At 36.2% G+C, this 26,896-nt stretch overlaps 2 protein-coding genes across 5 annotated transcripts in view; one reads left to right on the top strand and one right to left on the bottom strand.

Moving 5' to 3' along the window:
- LOC134753517 (scavenger receptor class B member 1) overlaps positions 1–4,432 on the top strand; it is a 110,988-nt gene extending 106,556 nt beyond the window's left edge. For both annotated transcript variants that reach the window (XM_063689414.1, XM_063689415.1), the window contains 2 exons: positions 562–704; positions 1,109–4,432. In XM_063689414.1, the coding sequence (XP_063545484.1) occupies positions 562–704; positions 1,109–1,220 (255 nt within the window). In that variant the 3' untranslated portion in view covers positions 1,221–4,432. The remainder of the gene's footprint in view (positions 1–561; positions 705–1,108) is intronic.
- Positions 4,433–5,761: 1,329 nt separating this feature from the next.
- LOC134753499 (protein diaphanous) overlaps positions 5,762–26,896 on the bottom strand; it is a 67,628-nt gene continuing 46,493 nt past the window's right edge. For 2 of the 3 annotated variants that reach the window (XM_063689387.1, XM_063689388.1), the window contains 6 exons: positions 26,359–26,494; positions 25,199–25,363; positions 24,176–24,333; positions 23,015–23,094; positions 18,565–18,643; positions 14,523–15,032 (listed from right to left, as the gene is read on the bottom strand). In XM_063689387.1, coding sequence (XP_063545457.1) covers positions 15,011–15,032; positions 18,565–18,643; positions 23,015–23,094; positions 24,176–24,333; positions 25,199–25,363; positions 26,359–26,494 — 640 coding nt within the window. In that variant the 3' untranslated portion in view covers positions 14,523–15,010. Of the gene's footprint in view, positions 15,033–18,564; positions 18,644–23,014; positions 23,095–24,175; positions 24,334–25,198; positions 25,364–26,358; positions 26,495–26,896 lie in introns of all 3 variants that reach the window. The other variant, XM_063689386.1, reaches the window with a different exon arrangement.

Below are 26,896 nucleotides of genomic sequence, written 5' to 3'. Positions count from 1 at the left end.
TACGGTTCATGTCATAGAGTCTCCTATATATGACAATTATACTTCACCGTACAAACTTCTTCAATGATGTATATCAACTTGTAGTAGGCGCTATCAGCGTGCCTTTGATCATGACTTTTAGAGCAATAATTCAGAGTAAAAATAAATTGCTAAAAGAATTAAAAAAATGGCGTGTTATCCGATTTAATGGCCATAAGCAAATGAGGTTAATGAGTTAATTGATTTAAAAGAGGGTGCTTTGGGGCTTTGATTCTAACTGACATGTTACTGGATATGTTTTAACCTGTTTTTAAATTGCAAATCTACATGAATGCTAAATTGAAACTTGAAATTTTAGGTTAAATTGAAACTTGTTAGGGTTCCGTACCAAAAGGGTAAAAACGGGACCCTATAACTAACCCTAAGACTCCGCTGTCCTTCTATAAAGCTAGAAAGTTGAAATTTTCACAGATGATTCTGTTGCCGATATAACAACAAATACTAAAAAGTACGGAACCCTCGGTGGGCGAGTCCGACTCGCACTTGGTCGGTTTTTTTTTTACATTGATCTTGTTTGCGCAGGGTATCGACGAGCTGCCAGAGCAAGTGTCGTCGCTGCTCCGGCTGGCGACGCGCGCGCCGCCGATCGCGCGCGCCGCGCTGGGCTGGGGGCTCTCCGCGCTCGGCGTGCTGCTCTTGCTGCTCGCCGTCACCTGTCTTATACGGTATTATTATTAGGAGCCTATAATGTCCTACTGCTGGGCAAATGCCTCCCCCACTTTTTCCAGTCTTCCCGATCCTGTGCAGTCTCTGGCCAATCGCCGACGTGGTCTGCCAAATCCTCGTTTTGAGCTGAAAGTAATATTATGCGAAAAGCAGTATGACAAAAGTATTTCTGCCAAACGATATTTCTACCAAGTAACATTATAAATAAATAAATAAATAAATAAATAAATAAATAAAATGCGTTTACTGCATGCGTATTATGCAATACAAAAATATGTCAAAAAACTTTCTGCAACACAATTGGGAATCCCATAACTTACATTGTTGCTACTTATATTGGTTACACGAAGCTGAATCATAACGCCATCTGTTGAAAATTATATGTGTTGTTCTCTGATTCCAGATCATCTCACCGCCAAAGCACGCTACGGCTTGAAGGTCACGCCGTCGCCAAACCCCCGCCCGCCAAAGTGCCCAGCAAGGACAACGGGTACGAACTCAACAACAGGAGATAACTGCCGCGCCGCTAGACAACACTCGAGGCGGCCAGATGGCGCTACTGTGCGGCGGTAGTGTTGGGTATAGTGTAATAGATGGCGCCACTGCCTATGAAAAATATCCTGAACCGGTACCACGCAAATTGAAGATTGAAGTTCTATCTGTATCACTGTCGCTTTTGCGCTAATCTGGTGAATGAGGTAGAGATTTACAAACATGGATCTTCAGATTTCGCGGTAATGTTTAGGAATGAGTTTTCAATTATTTTTATGACGAATGATACCTTGACTTGGGTCAGTGTAGCCACCTATTTCGAAGTTATTTTTTCTAATAGGGAAAGAACTGAATCTCATACGTATCTTTAAGAGACAGTGGTCGTCTCGGGTGTAAAATAGATTTATTAAATCCTAAAACAAATTAAACATCAGAAACAGTCTGGATAAATTATTTAAAGAGTTAACAAGAATATTTAAGCTCGCAGGAACGATTGGAAGGAATTATTTAAATTAACTGAAATCTTCCATTTTATTTGAGGATTATTAATTATTAGTAATAAACAAATCGCTGCAACTTATGAGTTGTATTGACTAAACAGTAGATGGCGTTGTCAAACTTAAAAATAGTTCTTTTCATTTGTTCCGATGATACTTTTAAAATTAAATATAAATTGACATAAAAGCTTATTTTTATCAACTGACATAAATAGAGATTGTCTTTATTACAAATAGCAAAGACATTTTTATGAATAATATTAAAAGAATTGTATCGATGTAACTTAATTTAGTGCTGAAAAAATTACTTTTCGAGTTGTTTTTGTATTATTATTAATGAGCGACTCGACGACTTATTTTTTTTTTGATAAAATATGAATGAATTTATTAATTCATTCAATTATTAATTCACTCATTCATATTGTATAAAAAAATTAAGAATGAATGAATGAATTAATTCATTCATTATTAATGACTCGACGACTTATTTTTTTTTGATAAAATAAAATGTTATTCGACCGTTTTGTATTCAGGTCGGCTTCTACTTAATCAACGATTGTGATACAAACATTCTAATTGTGTCAAATATAGAACAAAATGTTATTTTGTGAGGATTTAAATTTAATAAATTTTTGTATTTTCTATACTTATACTATTTTACTTGTAAATATGTCCTATGTATATGTGCTAATGATGGGTCAATTGTAATGGTATTTAATGGTTGTTTTGACCCCATTTTATAGGCAACTAATACTAGATGGCGCTATTTTTTCACTAATATAAACTTTAAAAAAAAACCAATATTTTTTCAAGTTCCCCTTAATACCTGTATTTTTCACAATTCGACTAAGTAAAAGCCGAAACACCTGTAACCTTAAAAAAACAATTCGTTTTCAAAATGGCGCCATCTAGTGTTTATTTGCCGATTTAACTCATGTTCTTCTTAATTTGGGCTCGGGTTGCCATGTAATTTGTTTTATCGGTCTTAAGGCAAATGTGATTGACATACTAATATTATAAAGCCCGGCTATGAATTCACGTCATCTCGTCATTTTACGTCTACCAACTTTACAGTCCTTGGCTTATTTCAAAAGGCATAACCTCAAACCTACTCCCTCAACCGAACTCCCTAATCTTAAAATAAGTTTTTTTTTTATTGGCAAAATATTGCGAAGCATCCAAAATTCTCTAAGCGTTATTTTAAGCTCACTATATTGGTTTTTTTCTCATAAGAATTTGTCTTTAATTTTAATCGAAAGGTGACTTGAATTTGTAGCCTGCTTGTACTTACCAATAGCTAGTCTTTAATCTCATGGGTCCGTCCATAGTTTTATATTTTTTTATGTATAAACTTTAAAATATTTTCTTACCGTTTTATTTCGTAGTTCTTTTTAACTATCTTGGAAAGGTTAGTACGTAGTAAGTCATTTAATGTAATTCTTAGTTTAGGTTCGGTGCGTTACCTCCGGGATGAAATGTATTATATTTGCGCATTCGTGTAAAATGACATGGTTTAAGAAACCAAATATCCATATTATAAATTTAATGAAAGCGCCACCTATCGGCAAATTGTGAAACGTTTATGTCAACTAACAACTGTTCTCAATATCACCATCAGGTAACTAGAGTTAAACCAAGAAAAGTGGTGCCCTCAAGTCCATAAAAACATTTTTTGACAGGACACGCAGTGCCGGTGTTATTTTAGACGTCAAACTTCTATGAAATTATGACTTATAAATTACACTGGCACTGCGTGTGCTGTCATAATCTCTGCAGTCTTTTCTTGGTACTAAATTCAAAACAAAATGAATAATACTCACATCTATACTGCTTTAAGCTCTACAGAAAAACGTCGAGTAGACGACATGGGACCTATTATTGTAGGTTCTGTATCAGTAACTCTTATTAAAACTGGGTATTTCAATTTCTGTTGCAACCCTGTAACAATTACCTTTTTTTTTTTTTTCAAGCAATAGTTACAAAAAATATTGAGAACAGTGTTAGATGATGTAAATTTATGAATTTCAGTTAGATAATTTCATAACCACGTCTCTAATCAAGACAATACTTTGACTTTATAAAGTTAGGGTGGTATTTGACGCATCACATTCCATGTAAGGTAAATTAGACTGACATTGGTAAATATGACTTTAATATGACATTTCAATTTCAATCATACAATTTAATTCATATTTTTGTAAACACATATTAAAATTCTTAATGTATATTGTAATTTGGATTCCAATTATGACATGTTATAAAATGTTTGTTATTATATATCACTTGTTGACTGGCATGTTATTATGTTATCCGCATGACAATAGTTATATTAGCCAAATATGTCCTAGCACTTGTGAAGGGACTTTAAAAAGCGACCTTTATATTCTTGTTGAAGGTTACAAAAAATATTTACAATTTGGTGCCTGTGACCAGGATATTTTTATTTATTATCAAATACTATTAGAAAAAGCTAATTCTAATTTTCAAAACCCGACAAGTCATCTGACAAATGTTAATTTTAAATCTATTAAGATATACCAAAGCGCCAGGCCAGCTCGGATTTTTCATAATAAAGCAAAATTCTCAATAGACAGTTATTATATAGAATGGTCGTCACAGTGCTAGGTCTGTGGATGCTATGCTCAAACTACAGACATATCACAACGTATGCTAGTGTTCAGTGCTCAAGTCTGTTAGACGGAACGAGTGTGTAAATAAAGGTGTATGTTATATGACAACTTGTCGTGTTTATTTTCATTCCTTAAGAGTCCCCGCTCCCCGGCAAGCACGGCCAAATTTCACCTTCCCATACAAACGGAGTTTCGTTCTCATTTTAAAACTACGTGTTGGATTGTAATGAAAATTTGCACATTCATCGACATGAGGTATATCTAGGTCTGTAATTAGTTTTTTATATAGCTCTAGTATATAAAACAAACGAAATAGAGCAAAAACAAGTTTTGTATGAAAAACTTAAATTCGCTGTATTTTACTATGGTATCTGAAGCTACATAAACTAATTACAGACCTAGATATACCTTATCCTATTGTAAGTACAAAGTTTCAGAGCAATCTAGCTAGTGGTTTTAAAATGAGAGCTTAACTACGTTTGTATGGAGAACCGAGCTTGCCGGGTACTTAACCTTTTCGACGCCGTGTCAAACAAAAGCTGTCACTCGGAGGCCACGTCACCGAAACGTCAAAACTGAAATTGAACTTTATGCACATGCACGTAGGTCTATGTTGCTCTGTGGCCTGTGACGGATTAATCGGTCTTTAGCGTTGGACCTGCGCTGCGGTGCCGATATATCGGTCATTGGCGTCCAAAAAGTTAACCATCTGCCCAAAAAACGCACGTGCCATGCTCATTGGTACAACTACAGATCTACAATGACGCTTATGCTTAAAGATAATTTAAGTGTGCAAAAGGAAAGTCGACATGTATATGAAAATTTCATGAGTGCAAAAGTGACTACAAGTGAAAAAAACTTGACCACGGCTTAACTGACTTCTAAGCTATGAAATGAAAGGAAGTATAAAAAAAAACTAAGCCATATGCCCTATATATTAACGTTCGCAATCGCTTATCGCCGATCATTAGCTGTATCCCTTTCACGTTTGTGGCATAGAGAAAGACAGGAATATTTCCAAATGTCACCCAAGTTGAGTATGCCCCTTAGACAAAAACAATAATAAAAAGTGAACGTCAAAACTCGTCAAGTATGAATAGTATGAGTTTGTATTATTTAGTTTAAGAATTTCGAGGTTGTTTTCTAAAAACAAGATATTTTACGGTACATGTGGTGCTACCCGTGCTTTACCGCCCTAGTGCGGTAATTAGCGCAATACGTGCCTATGTCGAAAGTTTAAAGGGCCATATGTACTGTAAAACGTTGTACGATACACGTGCGAATAGATAATTCGCAACTCGTGTCGATTTTAAACACCTTTCGATTGTTTTAATCTATCGCCACTCGTTGCGAATTTCCTACTTTTCGCACTTGTATCGTAATGCACAAATTTTCCAATATTGCATTTCATGAAATTAGTAAAAAGAAAAACACATGAAGTTCAAAAAACATATAATTAATTAAAAATTGTAACATTTACAAAAATATATTTACATTACGGTTCAATATAATTATGCATATCATCCATTAACCGACGCTACATCATAAAGTTCGCTCCACACTAACCGCATAAAACGCGCGATTTCTCGAGGACTTACCTCTTATTCTAAGGATTCGGGATTCGGTTCCAGAAAGGATATAAAGTCCGGGCTCCTTTAGGTTGCAACCAAAAGTGTTATGATGAGGAATAGGTAATTTTTGCACTGCTTCCATAGAGTTTGTATAATATTAACATAAGTCGCTCGTTGGAAGGCATAAGTGTGGAGCGAGCATAACAATGATAATAAAAAACACATTGAAATTACATTAAAATGAGATTAAACGTTCTCTTTCTGACGAAATGAAAACAATTTATTTAGGAATTGAATTGTAACATTTAAAAGCATATTTATTTGAATGAAGTATTAATGTATTATCAAATATTTCATAATATGTCAATGTATATAAAATAATTAATGTTTTTTTAATTAATTTTAATACACACGTGTGGACTGACTTGCAAAAACTACAAAAGACGGGCGGATGCAGTTTTGTCTCCTAATGGTGTTATTCAGAAACGCGCTACGAGCCTAAATTAGCCATTAATCATTTGTCTTAGTCTGTCATTTTGCATTATGTATTTGTAAGAAAGGGATAAAATATAAATTAATTAATTGAGGTTTGTAATGTTTTATGAGGGTAAGCTTTCCAAGAACTGTATTCAAGTATTTTATAATCTTTTTCAAAATAAACAGTAAAATATCAAAAAAAAAAAACTCGTAAACCCTTTGTTATAATCTATGCCCTATACCCCGTTTTCTTTAAGATTAGAATTTTTCTAACCTCAAAAGTACTGTGAATTAACTTTTTCTTCCCAAATGCTAGGGTTCCTATGATATCTAGTAATGATATGATATCTAGTAATCTACAATAATAATAATTAATTATTCAATTAATAATTAAACGACACTAAAATTAAGTGCATAGTTACTCAGATTTAATTTTGGAAAAAAAAGTTACCACTACTTTCTAGGTTACAAAATTTTTAATCTGAAAAAAATGGGGTAACGTCTGCCTGCTACTAAAATGAAAAATGAAAAAGGATTGTTTATATACGACAGGATTCTATTAGTTAACTTCACAGTTTATCTTATAAAAACAAATATTAAAACACATTTTACGTCGCTTAAAATATTCATTATATACAAAGTAAATACACAAAATTACAGTATCGTAAGAATGATCTGACTTCAAATAATCTCAAAAAAATTATAGCACGGGTGAACCCGTGATTTAACTTTTTAATGTACGATTCCCACCGAACGGCTGGGGTGGGACCGGAGAGCATTTTCAATGTGCCTATACATTATGTATGGCAGAAGCGATGGCGTCCGTCCGGAGCCGGTCGCGTCCGCGAGGAGCCGACCGAATGCGCCCGTTCGGTGGGAATCGTACTTTATAAGTTGAAATATTTAAAATAATAAAAAAATGTACACTAAAACCATCGGTGTGAATAGATTTTCGATACAGTTCTAGCATATTCTTAAATAATAACGGTAAAATATACATACACATGAAAACTATTGTATTTATAAAAAAACAACTCACCGTCCCTTACCTACAGCGCTAGCACAAATCTCCGCCAAGTCGCAAGACAGCCACATGGCTCTTTCGCACGGAACTAATTAGACAGAAATATAGTTTGTCAAAGGACTGTCTCATTTCAAACATAGAGAGAATCATACTATCTTTGTCTTAACTGTACTAGCACCTAAAAGAAAAGGATGAGTATATATTTTTTTGTTTTTTTTACTGACAATTTGGTTTGACCAACTATAGTGACGCGGTCAGTTGTGCTAGAGCTGCTGAGGTCTTCCTAGATTAATTTATTAATTTACGTTGTGCGTTATGGCAGTAAGACGAAAAGGTCATAAATTCGCCACCTTCTGATGCCGCGTGTTAAGGGGCCCACTGACTATCAGTCCGCCGGACGATATCGGTCTTCTTCTTTTAAAATTATGGCTTCAGCCCAGTGGGACTATTTCGCCAGTATCAAGGTATTAAGAGGTTTAAAAACGACAAAAATTGTACGGTTGTACAAGACAGTGTACGGTGATTTGTTAGCTCTTGTAAATCGATAGCTAGACTTTACAAGAAGCACGTGGACTACCGGCCGTTGACTCTAAGATGGTGGTTAAACGCGCTTCAAAATTAATTCTCCATTTACTGCACACTACCACATTAGTTTACTGTATAATAAGCTATCGATATTACACTTTAAACAATATTAATGAGCAAAAAACAAAGTAATTAATCACGATGCTAACTATCAAGATGGCGCTCGAACCGGCGATAATTAGAGAAAATATCGGTCTGTCAGTTAGAACAAAAATTGGACAGTTCCGAACAACTGACAGGCCGATATCGTCCGGCGGACTGATAGTCAGTAGGCTCCTTTAGATGGTTAGTCGGTATAGGGTAAACTCGCATTATTTGGTGACACGCCTAATTCGTTGATACAAGTTTTGAAGCATGACACCCAGGAAGGCTAGTGAATTAGGGCCTTTTAAATGGGCCTCACGGCAAAGCCGCTGAAGCCGTGAAGTCGTGAGGTCCCATTTAAAAGTCAATATTCTCATGTTGACTTGTTTTTCATTCCGTCAGTACAAAAATTTGTTTCTGTAATTAAGAGCAAATGAACAAATAATATAATATAACTCTGCTACTATTAGGGCAAATAATATAATTGATTTTGATAGTTTACTATTGTAAAATTAAGTTAAATTAATGCATGTCACGTTTGTGGTTTCAAATTCGCATTGTTTAGTTCTTTAGCACTAGATCTAGAGATAGTTTAATTGAATTGTACAAACAAGTCTTGTCTGAGCAACCATAATTATCTAATTTCAGTAGTGGAAACTGTTTTGGCTTATGTATGTATTTAAGTGTAATTATCTATGTGTCATCTTTCGCTGTTTGTTTCCCATTATCAATAAAATAAAAAAAAGGCCCTAATTCACTAGCTTTCCTGGGTGTCATGCTTCAAAACTTGTATCACCGAATTAGGCGTGTCACCAAATAATGCAAGTTTACCCTACCAACCAACCAACCAAGTTTATCAATAAATAAAAACATAATATCATTGGACCAATTTAAGTCAAAACATGACAAATGGACAGCAATATACAAGCGTAAAAAAAGTAAAGTATTGGAAGTTTCTTATGGGAATTTTAAATTAAAAGTGTACCATTTTTTTTTCTAAAATCCATCAACCTTTGGGTTAATTCTATTTAGAATCACGAGGACTATCGATCAAAAAGAAAAAAAAATGTCCCCCAAAAAAATGTCAGTTTTGTAACGCATTATCACATACATTTTATATGGACCGTTACAAAACTGACACCCAAAATTAGTATGAAAAACTGGGGACACTTTCTTTGTCTCATTCAATAGTACTCGTCGATTCTGAGTCTAAATAACCCAAAAGTTGATGGTTTTTCGAAAAAAAGTAAATAGTATAATTTTTTTGAAAACCCTTATAACACATTTGTCTTATTAAATCTACTTTTAAACGCCCATTTTTTTGTTTTGTATCACAAGACAAACATACTGTATGTTAGATTTATGTGTCAAATATGTAGGTACTAATAAATTATATTTTTAGGATATATCTAAGGCGTTTCACAAGCTGACACCACGATCAGGAATGGCTCCTCTACACGATGGGCCAGCGCTGGACCAGGAAGATGGCCACGCGATGGTTGAGAGCACGCACTATGGAATGGGCCACACATTATCGCTGGCCCACTACCTTTGATGTGCGGACGAAAAACCGACACCGTGGCCACCCCATCGCCATCCCGCCGCGCCATAAGCCATCCGACACCACTACCCTCTCTACACACTGGCCCAGCTTAGTGTGTCAGTATGATGGCCCATGGTGTAGAGGAGCCAATCAGCACAGCGACAAAAACTACGCCGCGCCTCCTTACTTTCTCATGGAGTTAATTAATAATCTGTCATGTTGAAATAAAACTATGTAAACGGATTATATCGCGTATATTGAATTTATAATACATCCCGACGTTTCGAACCCTTTACAGCGTTCGTGGTCAACGGGTGACGGGGTGTATAGGGTTCGAAACGTCGCGATGTATTATAAATTCAATATACGCGATATAATCCGTATACATAGTTTTATTTCATGAGTAACTATCGCGGTAACCGAAGACAATATTCTGTCATGTTGGGTTACGTATTTGTAAGAACATAAGTAGGCTTGTAAGTTTTATCAATAAGGGGGTTGTGTGTATTACCGCGCGTATTTTCGGGGCAGCTCGCGGTGTCAATGTGTGAATGGCTTAAAGATTGTAACAGCTGATGTTGATAGACCCTAATTTTATTTAATATAAAAAAGTAACGTTAGACGATAAAGTGTGAATCGAGTTATCTATTAACTACAATATATTTTTACTCATGGCATATATCACAAAGCTATGTTTTTATTTTTTATTATATTTACCAAAGTATTTAACACTACTATCTAAATTATTGAAATTCTAGTGCCAAATTCATAAGAAGTATGATCACTTTTTGTTTCTTTGTCCCACTTACCCTTATGTCGATAGTTAGACCAAGATAATTCTGCAACGATTTTGATAGCACACGCGGTGCAATTTAACTTTTATTTAAACGTCAAACTTCTATTTTGACACGAGTAGTTCGCGAATCAAAGATTCAAATGAAGTACTTCACTTGATGTCACTCTTTCATTCACTAGTTCAGTTCGGATTTATTTAGATCTTCACTTCAGCAGTTCAGTTTAATTATCTTTTCATTTACTTGCTCATTCGCTTAGAGTGACAAGGACGCCATACCTTCGATTCATAAACTCATTTATTTGAGTGATTCATATTGAATGAAATTATCAATCGAATCCTTCATTCAACTCAATATATCCGCGAATGAGAGATAGAAAACAAGTACTGTTGATATAGATGAATCTTTTGAGCTACTGAACTAAACTGAACTAGTGAACTTAAAGAGTGAAGTACTTCACAGCGTATGAAAGATGCATATCAATATCTTTTCTTTTTAGTGACACATTTTGCGCAAGACTACTTCTATTTATATTCACAAGAACGGTTTACACCAATTACACTTGCTACTATGCTAATTAATTGCTACATTAACATACATATATTATTATACTCTTTGACATTAACAATGAAAATTAATTCCGAAATATGACATCGTCTTATATAGATTCTAAGTAATACTACTGTTATCTAGTTTGCGTCGGGTACAGCGACATCTTTGAAGTAATTTGAACAACAAAGTAAACATACTCCATATACAGGCTCGAACACTTGCACTACGTGTGATATCAAAATCGTTGCAGACTTATCTTAGTCTAACTCTAGTTTTCCTTCTCTGCCTTACACTTTAGGCCTCCTTAGGCCTCTTTAGAATCTTTTCACACTTGCACTACCAAAATTATGTCATTTTTATTCCATTTACCAGTAGTCAATTTCTAAATTCGTATTTTTGTAAAATGCATTAGCCATGATGCTGAATGGCAATCGAATAGTAAAAACCGGCCAAGTGCAAGTCGGACCCGCACGCGAAGGGTTCCGTACCATTACGCTAAAAACGGCAAAAAAATCACGTTTGTTGTATACCCCACTCAAATGTTTATTTTATTCTGTTTTTAGTATTTGTTGTTATAACGGCAACAGAAATACATCATACATCATCTGTGAAAATTTCAACTATCTAAAGAGCTATCACGGTTAATGAGATACAGCCTGGTGACAGACGGACAGTGGAATCTCAGTAATAGGGTCCCGATTTTACCCTTTGGGCACGGAACACTAAAAAGCACACTAAGTAGCTATCAAATATATATTTGATATATATAATGCTTGGCCGCTCCGATATCGGAGCGGCCAAGGTGCTCAAAAGTATCTGAACACGCACTCTAGCGCCTTGAAAATAGAGGTGTGTTCAGATATTTGTGAGCACCTCCGATATATATCCGATGGCAACTATACAACGCTACGATTTACGCTTGAAGATAATTGTAGTGTGCAAAAGGGAAGCCATGAGGTACATGAATTACATGAGTGCGAAAGAGGCAGACTACAAATGTAAAATCGTGAACAGTCATGAGCTTCATAGCGGCCGCTAGCGGCCGGCTTGAATGTACAGAACGTAAGATTTTAGTCGCGTTTTTTATTTTTGTCATACTTGCACATTATTAAAGATTCAATTGGTGTCTATAAAACGTTTACAAATTGGCTAGACCTCAAGCTATTCTATCTCTTTTTCTCTCTTACAGCACTTAAAACCTCTCTTTCTATCCTATGGCCTTAGTCCTACATAAAGGCCTCCTAATATAGGCACTACCATTGCTATCAATATTTGTGCCGTTCTCAACCAAAAGGTACCACATTGTCGCTCGTCGATAAGGTTGATTTCAAATTGAAGCTATATGGAAATAGCGCCTTACTGACAAGCGACAATAAGTACCCTTTTGGTTGAAAATGGCACATTTATTCCAGTCACTTTTTAAATTGTAAGCATTTCTGTCGTCCTGTAAAAGATGATTGAGACACTTATGAAGGAGTTAATTCAACTAAGGGCCTGTTTCACAATGTCCAAGTAAAGTCCTGAATAAGCTACTTGCCACTTATCTGACGAATAAAGTCATCGTTGGCGTTTCACAATCTCCAAATAAGCTTTATCTGCTGGATAAAGTGCTTTTTTCGTAGGAAATTTTATCTGGCAGTTAATTTATTTGTTAATTAGCTATCCAATACTTTACTTGGAGATTGTGAAACAGGCCCTTAATGATTATAGTATTTTTCAGGATAGGGTAGGGTGACAGATGTCATCTCCATACAATTTACAACCTACAACGGCGAAATCTCGCCAAATTGTATTGAAATGACACCTGTCAGCGTGCCCATTGAGTTTGAAAAACGCTTTTTGACTTCGAAATTATTCGATTTTTAATCTCAAGCCACCGTACAAGGATAATTTTAATCAATGGTATTATAGAATAGGATAGGGTTTTCTCCTACCAGTCAAATCAGTTTTATTTTTAGAACTGTCAAAACGATTTGCTACTATGGAATGAGGACTATCGTTTTTTTGCTCACCAGTTGGCGCCTCTGTTGATGGTGGTCCAAAAGACTAAAGCATGGAGACTGTGTAAAGGAGCCAAATCTCTATGTATGAAAAGTGTCCATCAAAAAACAGTAATTAGGCGGCGCCACCATACACCGAAATACTACCAAAAACAACCTACGTAATTTGGTCGGGTTATTTGTTGCCTTATATGGTTCATGTTATACTCATGTCCCAGAGCCTAACTAGCGCCACCGGAGAGATTAGGAACTATTATTTAAAGCTTAACGCGGTCACTTTTACAACAATTCTGCCATAAGAGATTGCGATCCTTTCTATACCATCCATAGACTAAAGAAAAGCTGTCAGTCATTGAAGTGACAAGTGACATTTGACATTTCGAACTATGGAAAAGACCACCATCTACACTAGCGCCCCTAGCGGCGAATTCATACGCGTTAGCCCTCATTGATATGAAACATTATACAATGACGTCACGGTCAACTCACATTTTTATTATACTTCAATCCGATTGATTAAACAGAAATTGTGTTTAAACCAAAGATAGATACAACTACGTAATAGATGGATACAGTCTAAGGAAAAAACGTGCCTCGAAAATCAAGAAAATTTGACTCAATCAGAAGGCGCTACTAGCTTTGGCCTACTGTCGTATAGATGGCGTTGACGGTTTCGTTTGTTATTTAACAATTTTTACGCATATCAGTGAAAGAAAATGGGTCAAAATCATAAAAATAATTAATGCAAATAAAAAAAATCATTTATCCATATTTAAATACATTTTATCGTATTTTTAGAAATCTTCATTTTTAGTTTTAAAGTGTGTCGACAGATGGCAGTGAATTTACTGGGGTTACAAAATTTACTATGACATTACCGCTCTAGTATAAGTTACTCTATGGTTTAAACATAACTGCTATCTATGTTATTGTAATAATTATATGGTGCTTTATTTCATGCATGTTGTGAAATAATTTATTTTAAATACAGTGTAATATCACAGAATAAATAATATTACTAGGTACAGAAGATTAACTCTCTAAACGCGTCTATTACGACAGATATGACCGCTAGGTGGCGCAAGCGCGAGCAGGCGTCCGTTCCGTAGCGGTGCGCGGCAACCACTATGGCTAGACACCAAAATTGGTGTGGGCCGCATGTACTTGTAGCGACGCGACGAGATCGCGGATAGAGACACGCCTGGTAATACCCTATTGAGTTTATTTTGTTTTAAAATAGAACGAATTAAAACAAAAGCAACTCTGTTCCATCTTATTAAGATTCAAATTTCATTGGAGGGAATTTGTAACTAGTATTAGAACATTGAACCCCATGAGGTTAGGGTCCTATACGAACTAAGTTTATATTTGACCTAAAGGTTGACTGGTAGAGATTGCCTTATATCTTTAAGACCGCCATTAGTATAATCTTGTATTATATCAAACATTTTTTTTTCTTTATAAAAAACAAATGATTTCGAAATCATAATACAAAATCGACGAAACACGAATTACAATTTTTACAAAATTCAATTCTATATTAAAATATTAAAAATTTACATATAAAAATTAATGGAGATACATAAGTAGACACTTCTATGTGAGACGGACTTACTTATAGTCCAATCAACAAGGCTTTTGACGGTCGTGGTATTCCACCCGACTATAAAATGCATTACAAGAGTATTATTTTCATAAATCCGGGACGGAATTAGTATTGCGGCGTTTCTACAATAACTGTACGGTTTTTTTACAATTACTTGGGTTTGAAACCCAAGTCTTGCTTGCAATATCAATTCTAACACAAACAAGTGCCATGTTTTTCCAGTCTTTATACTTTTGTATGCTATTTAATTTATCTGTGCGCAATATAATGGCATATTACACAAAAATTTCCAGTGATTTTCTTGTAAATTAGAGTCGATAGTGCTAAAAATACAAAGTATAAAAAACTCGAAATTACATTTAGGTACAATATTTAAGCGGGGTTCCATGAATCCTTGTTGACTGGGGTATATGCTACATACTAAGTACTAGTATCACTTGATATGAGCTATCACGCGTTGCTAAGCAACTCGCTGAAACAAAACAAAACACAGATTTAAAAAAAAACCAGCCAAGTGCGAGTCGGACTCGCGCACCGAGGGTTCCGTACTTTTTAGTATTTGATTTTATAGCGGCAACAGAAATACATCATCTGTGAAAATTTCAACTGTCTAGCTATCACGGTTCATGAGATACAGCCTGGTGACAGACAGACAGACGGACAGCGGAGTCTTAGTAATAGGGTCCCGTTTTTACCCTTTGGGTACGGAACCCTAATGACACGCGTATTTAATGAACAAAAGGTTTTATAAAACACAAAAGGCTTATTTTATGGCTTCTTTACACGATGGCCCAGCGCTGTACCAGCGAGATGTCCATGCGATGGTTGAGAGCACGCACTATGGAATGGGCCACGTGTAGAGATGCGTACGCACCATCGCTGGCCCACTACCTTTGATGTGCGGACGAAAAACCGACACCGTGGCTATGCCGTCGTCATCCCGCCGCGCCATAAGCCATCCGACACCACTACCCTCTCTACACGCTGACCCATCTTAAGAGGCCGTAGTCGATTTTGGAGCAAAAATGTAAAATTGATAGATTTAGTCGTTGAAATTATACACGTTTTGTTACGTAATATCTAAATAACAAGTATTGGTTTTTATTAGCACGTTTTCTCATCTTGCCTCTTAATAATGAGGTCGCGAGCGAGAAGGGGCAGTTTTTAAAAATTCATCAAAAAAATATGGTGGTAAATTATACAAATTGATGTATAAGAATAGTTTCAGCAAATGTTGTAGATTGTTTAAGTATCAAAATTACGTTGAAATTAAGTCGATTTTCAGAGAAATTGTCACTTGTTTTGAAGTAATTTCTAGAGAAAATTGAATTCGTTTAACTTTCATTTCCTCGAACTCCAAGTCATATAACAAAAATGTAATCTGATAAAGGTCAAGTACAGAACATGTGTAATACAAATTTACCATTTTTAGCAGTCCAAACTTTACGAAATTTACAAATAAGAGCGACAAAATCAGTGCTTTACGCGCGTTTACCTAAACGTCCATCAGAAAAAAAATCATTACTAGTTTAGTGAATCTGTTTTCAAAGAATTGATCTGATAAAAGGCAAGATAAGAAGACGTGCTAATAGAAACCAGTACTTGCTATTTCAATTTGGTAATAAAAAGTGTACAATTTCACCGACTAAATCTATCAATTTTATATTTTTGCGACTAAAATCGACACCGGCCTCTTAAGCCCGGTTTACATTTGTCTGTCGTGTCGTGTTGTGTTGTGTTGTGTGGTGTGGTGACGCGGTTTCATACATTGAATATAGTTGCGTTCACATTTATCCGACGTGTCGTGATGCACGCTGCGTCAGACAAATGTGCACGCAATCATATTAAATGTATGAAACCGATTGCCGTTCTGCCGACCAAGGCTCGGAACCGGTTTTTTCTTCATACAAAAAATACCGGTATTATTACGTTCTTTTTCGTTTTTTGGTTTACTATTTCATTTTTAATGGGACAATCTAATAATACGTACCTAAACACATGATTCAGTCCTACGTAAAGAGCATAAAATAATTAAAAACATTGTGCTATTTCGGGTTTTTTTAAAAAACCTGTCCCGAGCCCGACACAACACAACACGACACGACAGACAAATGTGAACCGGGCTTTAGTGGGCCAGTATGATGGCCCATCGTGCAGAGGAGCCATGAGGAAAAAATAAAGGAAACAGGAAACCCTTTTCATTACTTCATTTACATAGTGGTAATTACGGTATGTGTATTTATGGGGGTCCCTTTGTTTGACATAATTATTAAAAGTCATAATGTAATTTATTTATTTATCGTATGGCATTTACAGTTACTGGATTTAAATTGAATTCTAATCTAAAGATACCCTCTATGTTGAGCAAAGATAGATATAACTCCGTAATAGGTGGATACAGTCTAAGGAAAAAACGTGCCTCGAAAATCAAGAAAATTTGATTCTCGTTCAGAGGGCGCTACTAGTTTTGGCCTACAGTCGTATAGATGGCGTTGACGGTTTCGTTTGTTATTTAACAATTTTAACGCATATCAGTGAAAGAACATAAGTCAAAATCATAAAAATAATTAATGCAAATAAAAAAAGTCATTTATCTATATTTAAATACATTCTATCGTATTTTTATAAATCTGCATTTTTAGTTTTAAAGTGTGTCGACAGATGGCAGTGAATTTACTGTGGTTACAAAATTTACTATGACAGTACCGCTCTAGTATAAGTTACTCTATGATGTTGAGTGAGCAGAGACGGACGGAAGGTGATGTAATGATTGTCAAATTATCATTACCCATAATTCTGAAACCGTTAACTTTTCAGGATTTTAGTAAGGTTATCCTATAGATAGGTTAGGTTAGGTTTGTATTATGGCCATCCTGAAAAGTTACGCGTTTCTGAGAAAAACCAAATTAGGACAAACTAAAATTCGGACAATAAATGTAGTATTCTATAAACAGGGACCTTATTGTCGATGGCGCTTACGCCATTATAAACGATGCTCCGATATAAATTCAATGCCGCGCGACGCTGTGCGGCGTAAGCGCCATCGTCAATAATAATAATAATAAAGCTTTATTTGTCCATGCAAAAAAGTAATAATACAATAATTAATTACAATATGAAGTAGATAATTTTATGTAACATTCAATGTAACTTATTCATCTTTTTTAACATTTATAATTATTGATTGTATACACTAAAATAATTAATTTACCATTAATTAAATGAATTTAACAGAATATTTAATTGTAGTGTATAACTAGCCTTATGAACCGATTTTGCATGTACAACCAGCCTTAAAGTTTGTAGTCTATGATTGTTCATTATTTTAGTATGTGGGTATTTTTGCACTTTGTAATTTTTCCTCAGTCACCCGTTGACCACGAACGCTGTAAAGGGTTCGAAACGTCGGGATGTATTATAAATTCAATATACGCGATATAATCCGTTTTCATAGTTTTATTTCATGAGTAACTTTTGCGGTAACCGAAGACAATATTAGAATATTTCTTGTTTTTTTTTTTTAATTTTTCTTAAAAGGGTCCCTTCAGGTAAAAGTCGCCCCCAAGGTATACCACTTTTTCCTGTCTTTGGCTGTGTTTAGCCAATCTCGGCCTACTGTTACCGCTATTTCATCTCAAAGCGCCATCGACAATAACGTCCCTTTTCATATAAAACGCCCCAAGTACATTATGACTTAAAACTTTATGGGAAACAATAGAGATCCGTATTTGTGTATGTTAGCATGGTACGGGCATGTGATGCGGAGGGGTGAAAGTCATGTGACGAGAAAGGTATTATGAATGAATGTGGAGGGAGGTACGAGAGGAAAACCGAGGAAAAGGTGGATGGACTGTGTGAAAGATGATATGAAACTAACGCAAGTGAATGATGATGACGGGTGACAGAGAGGTATGGAAGAAAAAGACATGCTGCGCCGACCCCAAGTGAATGGGACAAGGGCAAGCGTATGATGATTTGTGTATGTCAGTTTGTGTGTTACTTACTTAGTCAGTTCCCGCGTGGTGAGTGGTCCAGTGAGGCCGGACCGTGACCGCGAGCGGCTCAGCTGCGCGCGCCGTTCAGCTGCGGAACGATAAGGGAGTTAGACAAGGCCTGTTATAAATTATAATATCAGTTGTGTAATATAGTTTTTTGATTTTTAACAGGGTCATGCGATTCTGTAGCCTAAGTGCCAGTTGCACCATCCGCACTTGAAGGACTGATCAACGTCACCCGGCGCCCTGCGGCGGTTTACTATGAAACTTTCCATACAATAAAATTTAGCGAACTCTTTAACGATGACAAACAGTTTGGTGCAACCGACCCTAAGATGGATGAATGCAAGTTAGGCAGTAATACCAAAGAGAATGGGGTTGGCAACTGTCAAAAGGTTTGCAGAGATGGCGCCATCATAGCTTGCCCCTTTTTCTATGAGATTTGGCTTAAAGGGCTGGCATCCAGGGCATTGAAAAATTTGACACTATTCTAGGGATTGACAGGGAAAGCTACGCTGGCGCCATCTGCTAAACACTTCGACCGGCCAACCCTATTAAGAAGACATAAGAAAGCTCACTCCATACATCGGTTTTGTTACCAAATAAGACTATTATTTTCGTAGTCTACATCTAGCGTCAAGTAGCGGAACTATTAGTACTGCTATTCGACACTAGATGTCACATGTGTCGCGACTTACGAGAAGTGTATTGCTCAACAATTTATAACTAATATTATAAGCAGAAGGAGATGAAAATAGAGTTCCGGTTAATCCGGTTATAACATTAGCTGAAAAACGTTGAGCTAATTAGAATTTCCGTTTGCCGCGACATCTATTGCCGACTAGCGGTACTGATAGTTCCGCTACTTGACGCTAGATGTAGACTACGAAAATAATAGTCGTTTTGGTAACAAAACTGATGTATGGAGTGAGCACTCTTCTTAATTTTCTTTGGTAATACGATCTGTTGCTTGACACAATTAAGGCCGTTCCATCGGTTTGCCACTGTCTTTGTCACATTTCGCAAGAAAGAACGGGAAAGAACATACGCGCCAAGTGTCAATTTTGATCGAATTTTGTTGGTTTTTAGTTATTTTAAAAACGTTACCTTACAATATCGAAATTCTAAAGCTATGAAATTACTATTTATGTTAAGATTGTTATTTCTCCTTTTTTTGTTTATAATATCACATAATAAATAACCGAGTAAAGTAGGATTAAAAGTCCGAGTTAGAGGTTACTTTGGGAATTAATTGTATCGAGCGAAGTGTCATAATTCGTGTATCGGAAGCTATGTTGTTAAAGATAATATAGTCAAGAACTACATAGATTTTTTCCACGTCTACGAATATCAACGCCTCTTAGAAAAACATGATCATATAAGGAGATTTTTCGCCTTCTGGCTCAGGGAACCGCCTTAATAGATAACTATTATTTCTAATATCACTAAACAATACAATTAGCTCCATGCATGAATTTATTTTTATTTTTGAATTCATAATTTATATCGTTGGAACACCGGAAATGATAAAAATAATTTTGTAAACCTTAACATTATTTTATTAAAAAATATTTAAAATGTTGAAAATTTTTGAGCGGTTGAAACGCTCATAATTTTTGGCGCGAATTCGACAGAGCGTGATGACGTCACACGTTGGGCGGCCCAACTGACGTTTGCTACTAATGACACTAATCTGTCGAACGCGTGACGTCACGTGGCGTTTCGAGCGTTTCGCTCACTAGCTTTTCGCGGGCAAATTTTTGTATTTTTTATTTATAATTTTAAGTAATTAAATGGTAATTTAAAAACGGAAATGCATTTGTAACATGATATAACGGTAAAAAACATCCGAATAAAACATATTTCGTTCAAATATAAACTTCATGCATGAGGCTAATTGTATAATTTTAAATTCAGTATTAAAAATACTCTGAAGGCGTCTGCAATATAGGTATATAGAATTGCGACTAGAAAAAAAAATGCAACAAAATATACGACATCCATAACAAACACACAACATCAAAAGCATAAGCACCTTATATTAAATGTTAAACAACGACCCCACTGAAATGTTGAATAATTATATGAACTTGTAAGGGGGTGTATTGCCCTGTCCTCCGCCGCAGGCGTAGGCCGCAGCGCATCGCCGACTCTGTGCAATTTTTTGATAGATGTACATAATACAAGCCTTATTTATAACCGACTGTATGGGAACTTTTGTCTAAAAACGTCACATTCAATGAAACTATGTGATTAATTGTGACGTCCCACGGGTAAAGGTACCTTATGGCCATTAGCACTTACCGACGCTCCAATACTAAGGGTTCATCCATTAATTACGTCACACGAAGTTTGAGGTTTTTTGACCCCTCCCCCCTCCTTGTCACACTTGGTCACATTTGGCAAATCCCTCCCCCCTGGTGTGACGTCACATTTTTTTCAATGAAATCGTCTTATCGTTTCAATAACTTGTTATTTAACTGTACAGCGAATAAAATTATTTAGATAAGTTATAGTGACGTCACAAAGTTTGTGACTCTCCCCTCCCCCTTGTCACAACATGTCACATTTTCTTGACCCCCTCTCTCCCTCTAAACGTGTGATATAATTAATGGATGATCCCTTTTTTTATAAAACTTATACACATAACTCTACTGTGATATAAACGAATGAAAAAACGTATTCTTAAAAACAATAAAAACGGGCCCCTTTATATCAAAATTTCAATAGAAAATGACCCATTTCAATTGTTCTTTAGTGTAATCAACAGCTACAAATGAAGTACCTTCAATACGGTGCAAAAACGCGTGCACCATTCCGTCCTCATCGCTTAGCTCCTCTAATTGTGCCGCGTGAAATGAACATGGGATAATGAGCCTTATGTGTGCTATTGATTCAACAATTTCCTTAGTAACACTAGAGTGACTGCTTTCATAATTATTGTTACTAGATAAGTACTAAACTTTAAAATATTTTTTGGATTTTTTTTGTATCTATTAACCTTTCCGACGCCGTGTCAAACACAAAAGCTGTCACTCGGACGTCACGTCACCGAAGTGTCAAAACTGAAATTGAACTTTATGCACATGCACGTAGGTCTATGTTGCTCTGTGGTCTGTGATCGATTAATCGGTCTTTGGCGTTGGACCTGCGGTGCAGATGTATCGGTCATTGGTGTCCAAAAGGTTAAATGTATCTCCTGGGTTCTAGCAGAATTACCAGTGCTTCGCTCGAAAGAGCGGAGTGTATAACTGAGCCAGAACCCTTTTGTTTTGCTGCAACGCACACAGCAATTCTACGGTTTATTTTTTCAAGTTTTGTTTTTTTATCTTAATGTTGTTTTTTTGTATCTCCTGTGTTTCTTCTGTTTTAATATGTGTGTATTGTGGCAAACGAATAAATGGTTTATCTATCTATCTACAAATTTAGCGTTACGAGTATTTATGAAATAGATATGCTCATGGCATCTTAGCTGTGTACGAGTATACAGGGTGGCTATAAAAAGTGCATTCCCGTTGCCAGGGAAGTATTGGGATTATACTGAGCAACTTTACTATGGGACCAAAATTTAAAAATAATAGTGGCGTCAACAATTTAAAAATCTAGTTACAATATTGATACATCAGATTTGAACACACAACACACACATTTTTTTTTATTAGCCTGCTTTGGTGTCCCACTGCTGGGCAAAGGCCTCCCCTCGTTTTCTCCACTCGACCCTGTCATCGGCATTTTCCCACCACTTGGGGTAGAATGCGTCCAAGTCGTCCCGCCATCTCCTTTTTGTTCTGCCTGAACCCTGGCCTCCACATAATATATATATATATATATGTATATATATATATATATATATCTCCGAGAAATGGGAATGATATCCTTTACTTCGAAAACAAGTCACTATATTGGACTATTTGTGTTGCAGAAAGTTTTTTGACATATTTTTGTATTGCATAATGTTACTTGGCAGAAATGTCGTTTGGCAGAATTACCTTTCGCATAGTATTACTTTGCAGAATTTATTTTTGCATAATATTATTTGGCAGAAAACCCTAACCTAGTTCACTTAAAAAATTCTGCCAAATGAATATTATGTGAAATGACTATTATGGCAAATATATATTTATGCGAAAGTATCATTCGACTAAAAGTTTTCTGCGATACGTGTATTTCTGACAAATAATATTCTACCAGATGAAACCCCTAAACAACAGATAAAAGTATAGTATGCGGTCTATCTACTGAGCTCGTTCACTTACCTGTACTGACAATGGCATTCTGTTAAACAAAAGTTATTTCTTTTGTGCCTGAGCGCGTGACCTTTGTGCCTGATCGCATGGCTATTGTGTGGGAGCCTCAGGCACAAAAGACATAATGGCTTTTGTTTAACATAACGCCATTGTTAGTACGTAAGTGAACGAGCTCAGTAGAGATCGCGTTAGCTATACATATAACAACTGACCTCCTGCGACCCGCGGATTCGCCTTTTTCCTCGGCCGTTCTCTGCTAAACGCCGACCCGCTTTGTAACGCCTCCATTAAACTGTAACATACAAAGATAATTAACACCATTATATTTATACATGTACATTACAGCATACAGTACATCTATGTATACAAAAATAGATATAACTCCGTAATAGATGGATATAGTCTAAGAAAAAAACGTGCCTCGAAAATCAAGAAAATTTGATTCTCGCTCAGAGGGCGCTACTAGCTTTGGCCAACTGTCGTATCGATGGCGTTGACGGTTTCGTTTGTTATTTAACAATTTTAACGCATATCAGTGAAAGAACATGGGTCAAAATAATAAAATAATTAAAGCAAATAAAAAAAATCATTTATCCATATTTAAATACATTTTATCGTATTTTTATAAATCTTCATTTTTAGTTTTAAAGTGTGTATGGCAGATGGTGAATTTACTGGGGTTACAAAATTTACTATGACAGTACCGCTCTAGTATAAGTTACTCTATGATATAAGTATGTATTTATCTATACAAGTATGCCTAGCAACCATAGTACAAGCTTTGATTAGTTTGGGGCTAGTTTAATCTGTGTAAGATGTACCCTAATATTTATTTATTATGTATCTGGTGCTCCATTACGACACCCTGTGCTATACTAAGCACATTACGTAACTACATCGAAAATTTAAAGGGCCATATGTACTGTAAAACGTTGTACGATACACGTGCGAATAGGTAATTCGCACTTGTATCGTAAATAACTATTCTAAAATTTATCTAAGGAATTATAACGTAAAACCTTCTTGTTGGCGCCTTCCCGGTTTAACCTTAAAAACCAGAAACCGGAGGCGAACTCGCGCACGAAGGGTTCCGTACCATTACGCAATAAACGGCAAAAAAAAGCACGTTTGTTGTATGGGAACTTAAATATTTATTTTATTCTGTTTTTAGTATTTGAAATACATCATCTGTGAAAATTTCAACTGTCTAACTATCACGGTTCATGAGATACAGTCTGGTGACAAACAGACGGACAGACAGACGGACGGCCAGCGGAGTCTTAGTAATAGGCTTCGGTTTCATCCTTCGGGTACGGAACCATAAAAACCATATAACAGCGAAACATGTAACGAGACATGGTGTCTCTAAATACCTGTCCATAACACCGTCCTGCGCTTGATCCATGTCGACCAGCTGCTTGTATCTGTGTTGTCGATCTCTCCTCTCTCTTTCTGCCGTGGCGCGAGCTTCCCTTGCCCGTCTCGCTCGCTCTTCCGTCTCTCTCGCCACTATGTTCTCTTGGTACGCCGCCTGAAATACAAAAGTTATAGTTTGTTAAAGGATTGTCTCATTTCAAACATAGACAGAGAGAATCATACTATCTTTGTCTTACACTAGTACAGTCGAGTTCATAAATATGTATACATTTTTTCACCTCATTGAGATTAAGGTGAAGAAATGTATACATATTTATGAACTCGACTGTACTAGCACCCAAAAGAAAAGGATGAGTATAGTTTTTTGTTTGTTCTTATTTACTGACAATTTGGTTTGACCAACTATAGTTCAGCCATTCTCAAAGAGTGCTCCGCGGAGCCCTCTCTGCTCAGCAAAGTCTCTGTGGGGGCTCCAAGAGAATACTTGTAATAATAAGAAAAAAAAAAAAAAACCCACCTCTTCAAAAAAATTGTTTTGGGGCTCCGTCAAATATATCGCTTTCTAAAAGGTTTCCGTTACCAAAAAAGTTTGAAAACCGCTGAGTCCATTTTTCGGAACATTGTTTACTCACCGCAAAAGAGTCCTTAAAAGTCTTTATATCGAAGAAGAACTTCGAGCGTGTACTTTTGTGCGGATCGAATACGTAGTATTCTGCTAGTTCTGTGTACAGAGCGTCCATTTTTCGGAACATGTAGTGTAATATATCACTGAGTTCCTGACGGTATAGAGGATGTCCATTTTTCAAAACATATTATGGCTTACTTACCGCGAAAGAGTCCTTAAAAGTCTTGATATCGGAGAACTCTTCGAGCGTGTACTTGTACGTATCGAATACGTAGTATTCTGCTAGTTCTGTGTACAGTCCATTTTACGGAACATGGAGTGTAATATTATATCACTAAGTTCCTGAGTAGAGATACGTAGAAAGTGTCCATTTTTCGGAACATTGTTTACTCACCGCAAAAGAGTCCTTAAAAGTCTTGATATCGGAGAAGAATTCTTCGAGCGTATATTTGTGGGGATCGAACACGTAGTATTCTGCTAATTCTGTGTATAACGCGTCCATTTTTCGGAACATTGAGTGGAGCAGATCGCATTGCTCTCTGGCTTCTTTCGCGAATGACTGAGGTGACGTTCAGAGAATATATTTAAAAAAATAACCATTACATTACGTAAATATACAAGATGTTTTTTTTAAATTCCACCTGGATGGAAAGAACTCAATGGAGATAACAATTTTCACTCAAATCAAACATTCCTTTATTTATTACAAAGAAACAAAAGTGCAATCAAAGATTTTTACAGTACATATATTGCTACTTTAGCTCACTAGTGCGATAATGAGCAACACCAATACAAGAAATAAAAGGTTTTTTTTTAATATACTATAAAACGTTGTACAATATGTGGGAATAGCTAATTAAAATCGATATATAGCTAGTGTCGATTTAAAATCGTGTCAGTTGTTTTAATTTTTCACCACTCGTTGCGAATCACCACTTACCGCCCTTGTATATAAATATAGAGGTTCTTTGTGATTCTAAATACCGGTGATTTATACAGCGATTGGCCCTTCTCATAATTTTGTCGATCCCTGACCTGATCTAGTCTGTGGTTGACAGTATTTTATTGGAGTTTTGAATATTCACAGTTAGTTTCACTAGATTTATATTAACCGGGATATAGACCGTGATTACCTTTTGTATTATTTATGAGCTTCCGATATTTCGACGCAGTTACATGCATCATGTTCACGGGTGACTGAAGATAGCGGGTGGGTGTCAAAGTTGTGTAGACAGCGCTCGGTCTACCCTCATTCTTGCGCGTCGGCTGCGTTCGCTTTCAACGTTACCATCGGTCGCATAATACAAAATACAAAAGGTAATCACGGTCTATATCCCGGTCAATATAAGTCTAGTATTAGATTATTTTAAACCGGGTCACTCACGTATTATTAAGTCGAATAGCTCGACATGTTTCGGTCCAATTTACGAGGACCGTCTTCACGGCTATTCGACTTAATAATACGTGAGTGACCCGGTTTAAAATAATCTAATATGTTTGAGTCTCACGGGAGTTTTATAATAAGTCTAGTATTTTATTGTTTGAAAAGGATACGCTCATGGTCTCATGGAACCTATCGTCGGGCTCCTGGGGCACCCTGGAGTTGTTGAGGTCGGTCTCCAGCGCGCGGTTGTCGTTGTCCATCTTCTTCAGCGCCTTCTGCACGTTCTCCATGGACACGCGAGCCGCCCTGGGACGATAACACATCATTCATTATTAGCAAAGATAGATATAACTCCGTAATAGATGTTTACAGTCTAAGGAAAAAACGTGCCATGAAAATCAAGAAAATTTGATTCTCGTTCAGAGGGCGCCACTAGTTTTGGCCCACTGTCGTATAGATGGCGTTGACTGTTTCGTTTGTTATTTAACAATTTTAACGCATATCAGTGAAAGAACATGGGTCAAAATCATAAAAATAATTAATGCATTTAAAAAAAATCATTTATCTATATTTAAATACATTTTATCGTATTTTTATAAATCTTAATTTTTAGTTTTAAAGTGTGTCGACAGATGGCAGTGAATTTACTGGGGTTAAAAATTTACTATGACAGTACCGCTCTAGTATAAGTTACTCTATGTTATTAGG

The sequence above is a fragment of the Cydia strobilella genome, chromosome 27 (genome assembly GCF_947568885.1).
Source record: "Cydia strobilella chromosome 27, ilCydStro3.1, whole genome shotgun sequence".
Classification (NCBI taxonomy): Eukaryota; Metazoa; Arthropoda; class Insecta; order Lepidoptera; family Tortricidae; genus Cydia; species Cydia strobilella.
This window is presented reverse-complemented; position numbering and strand designations above follow the sequence as displayed.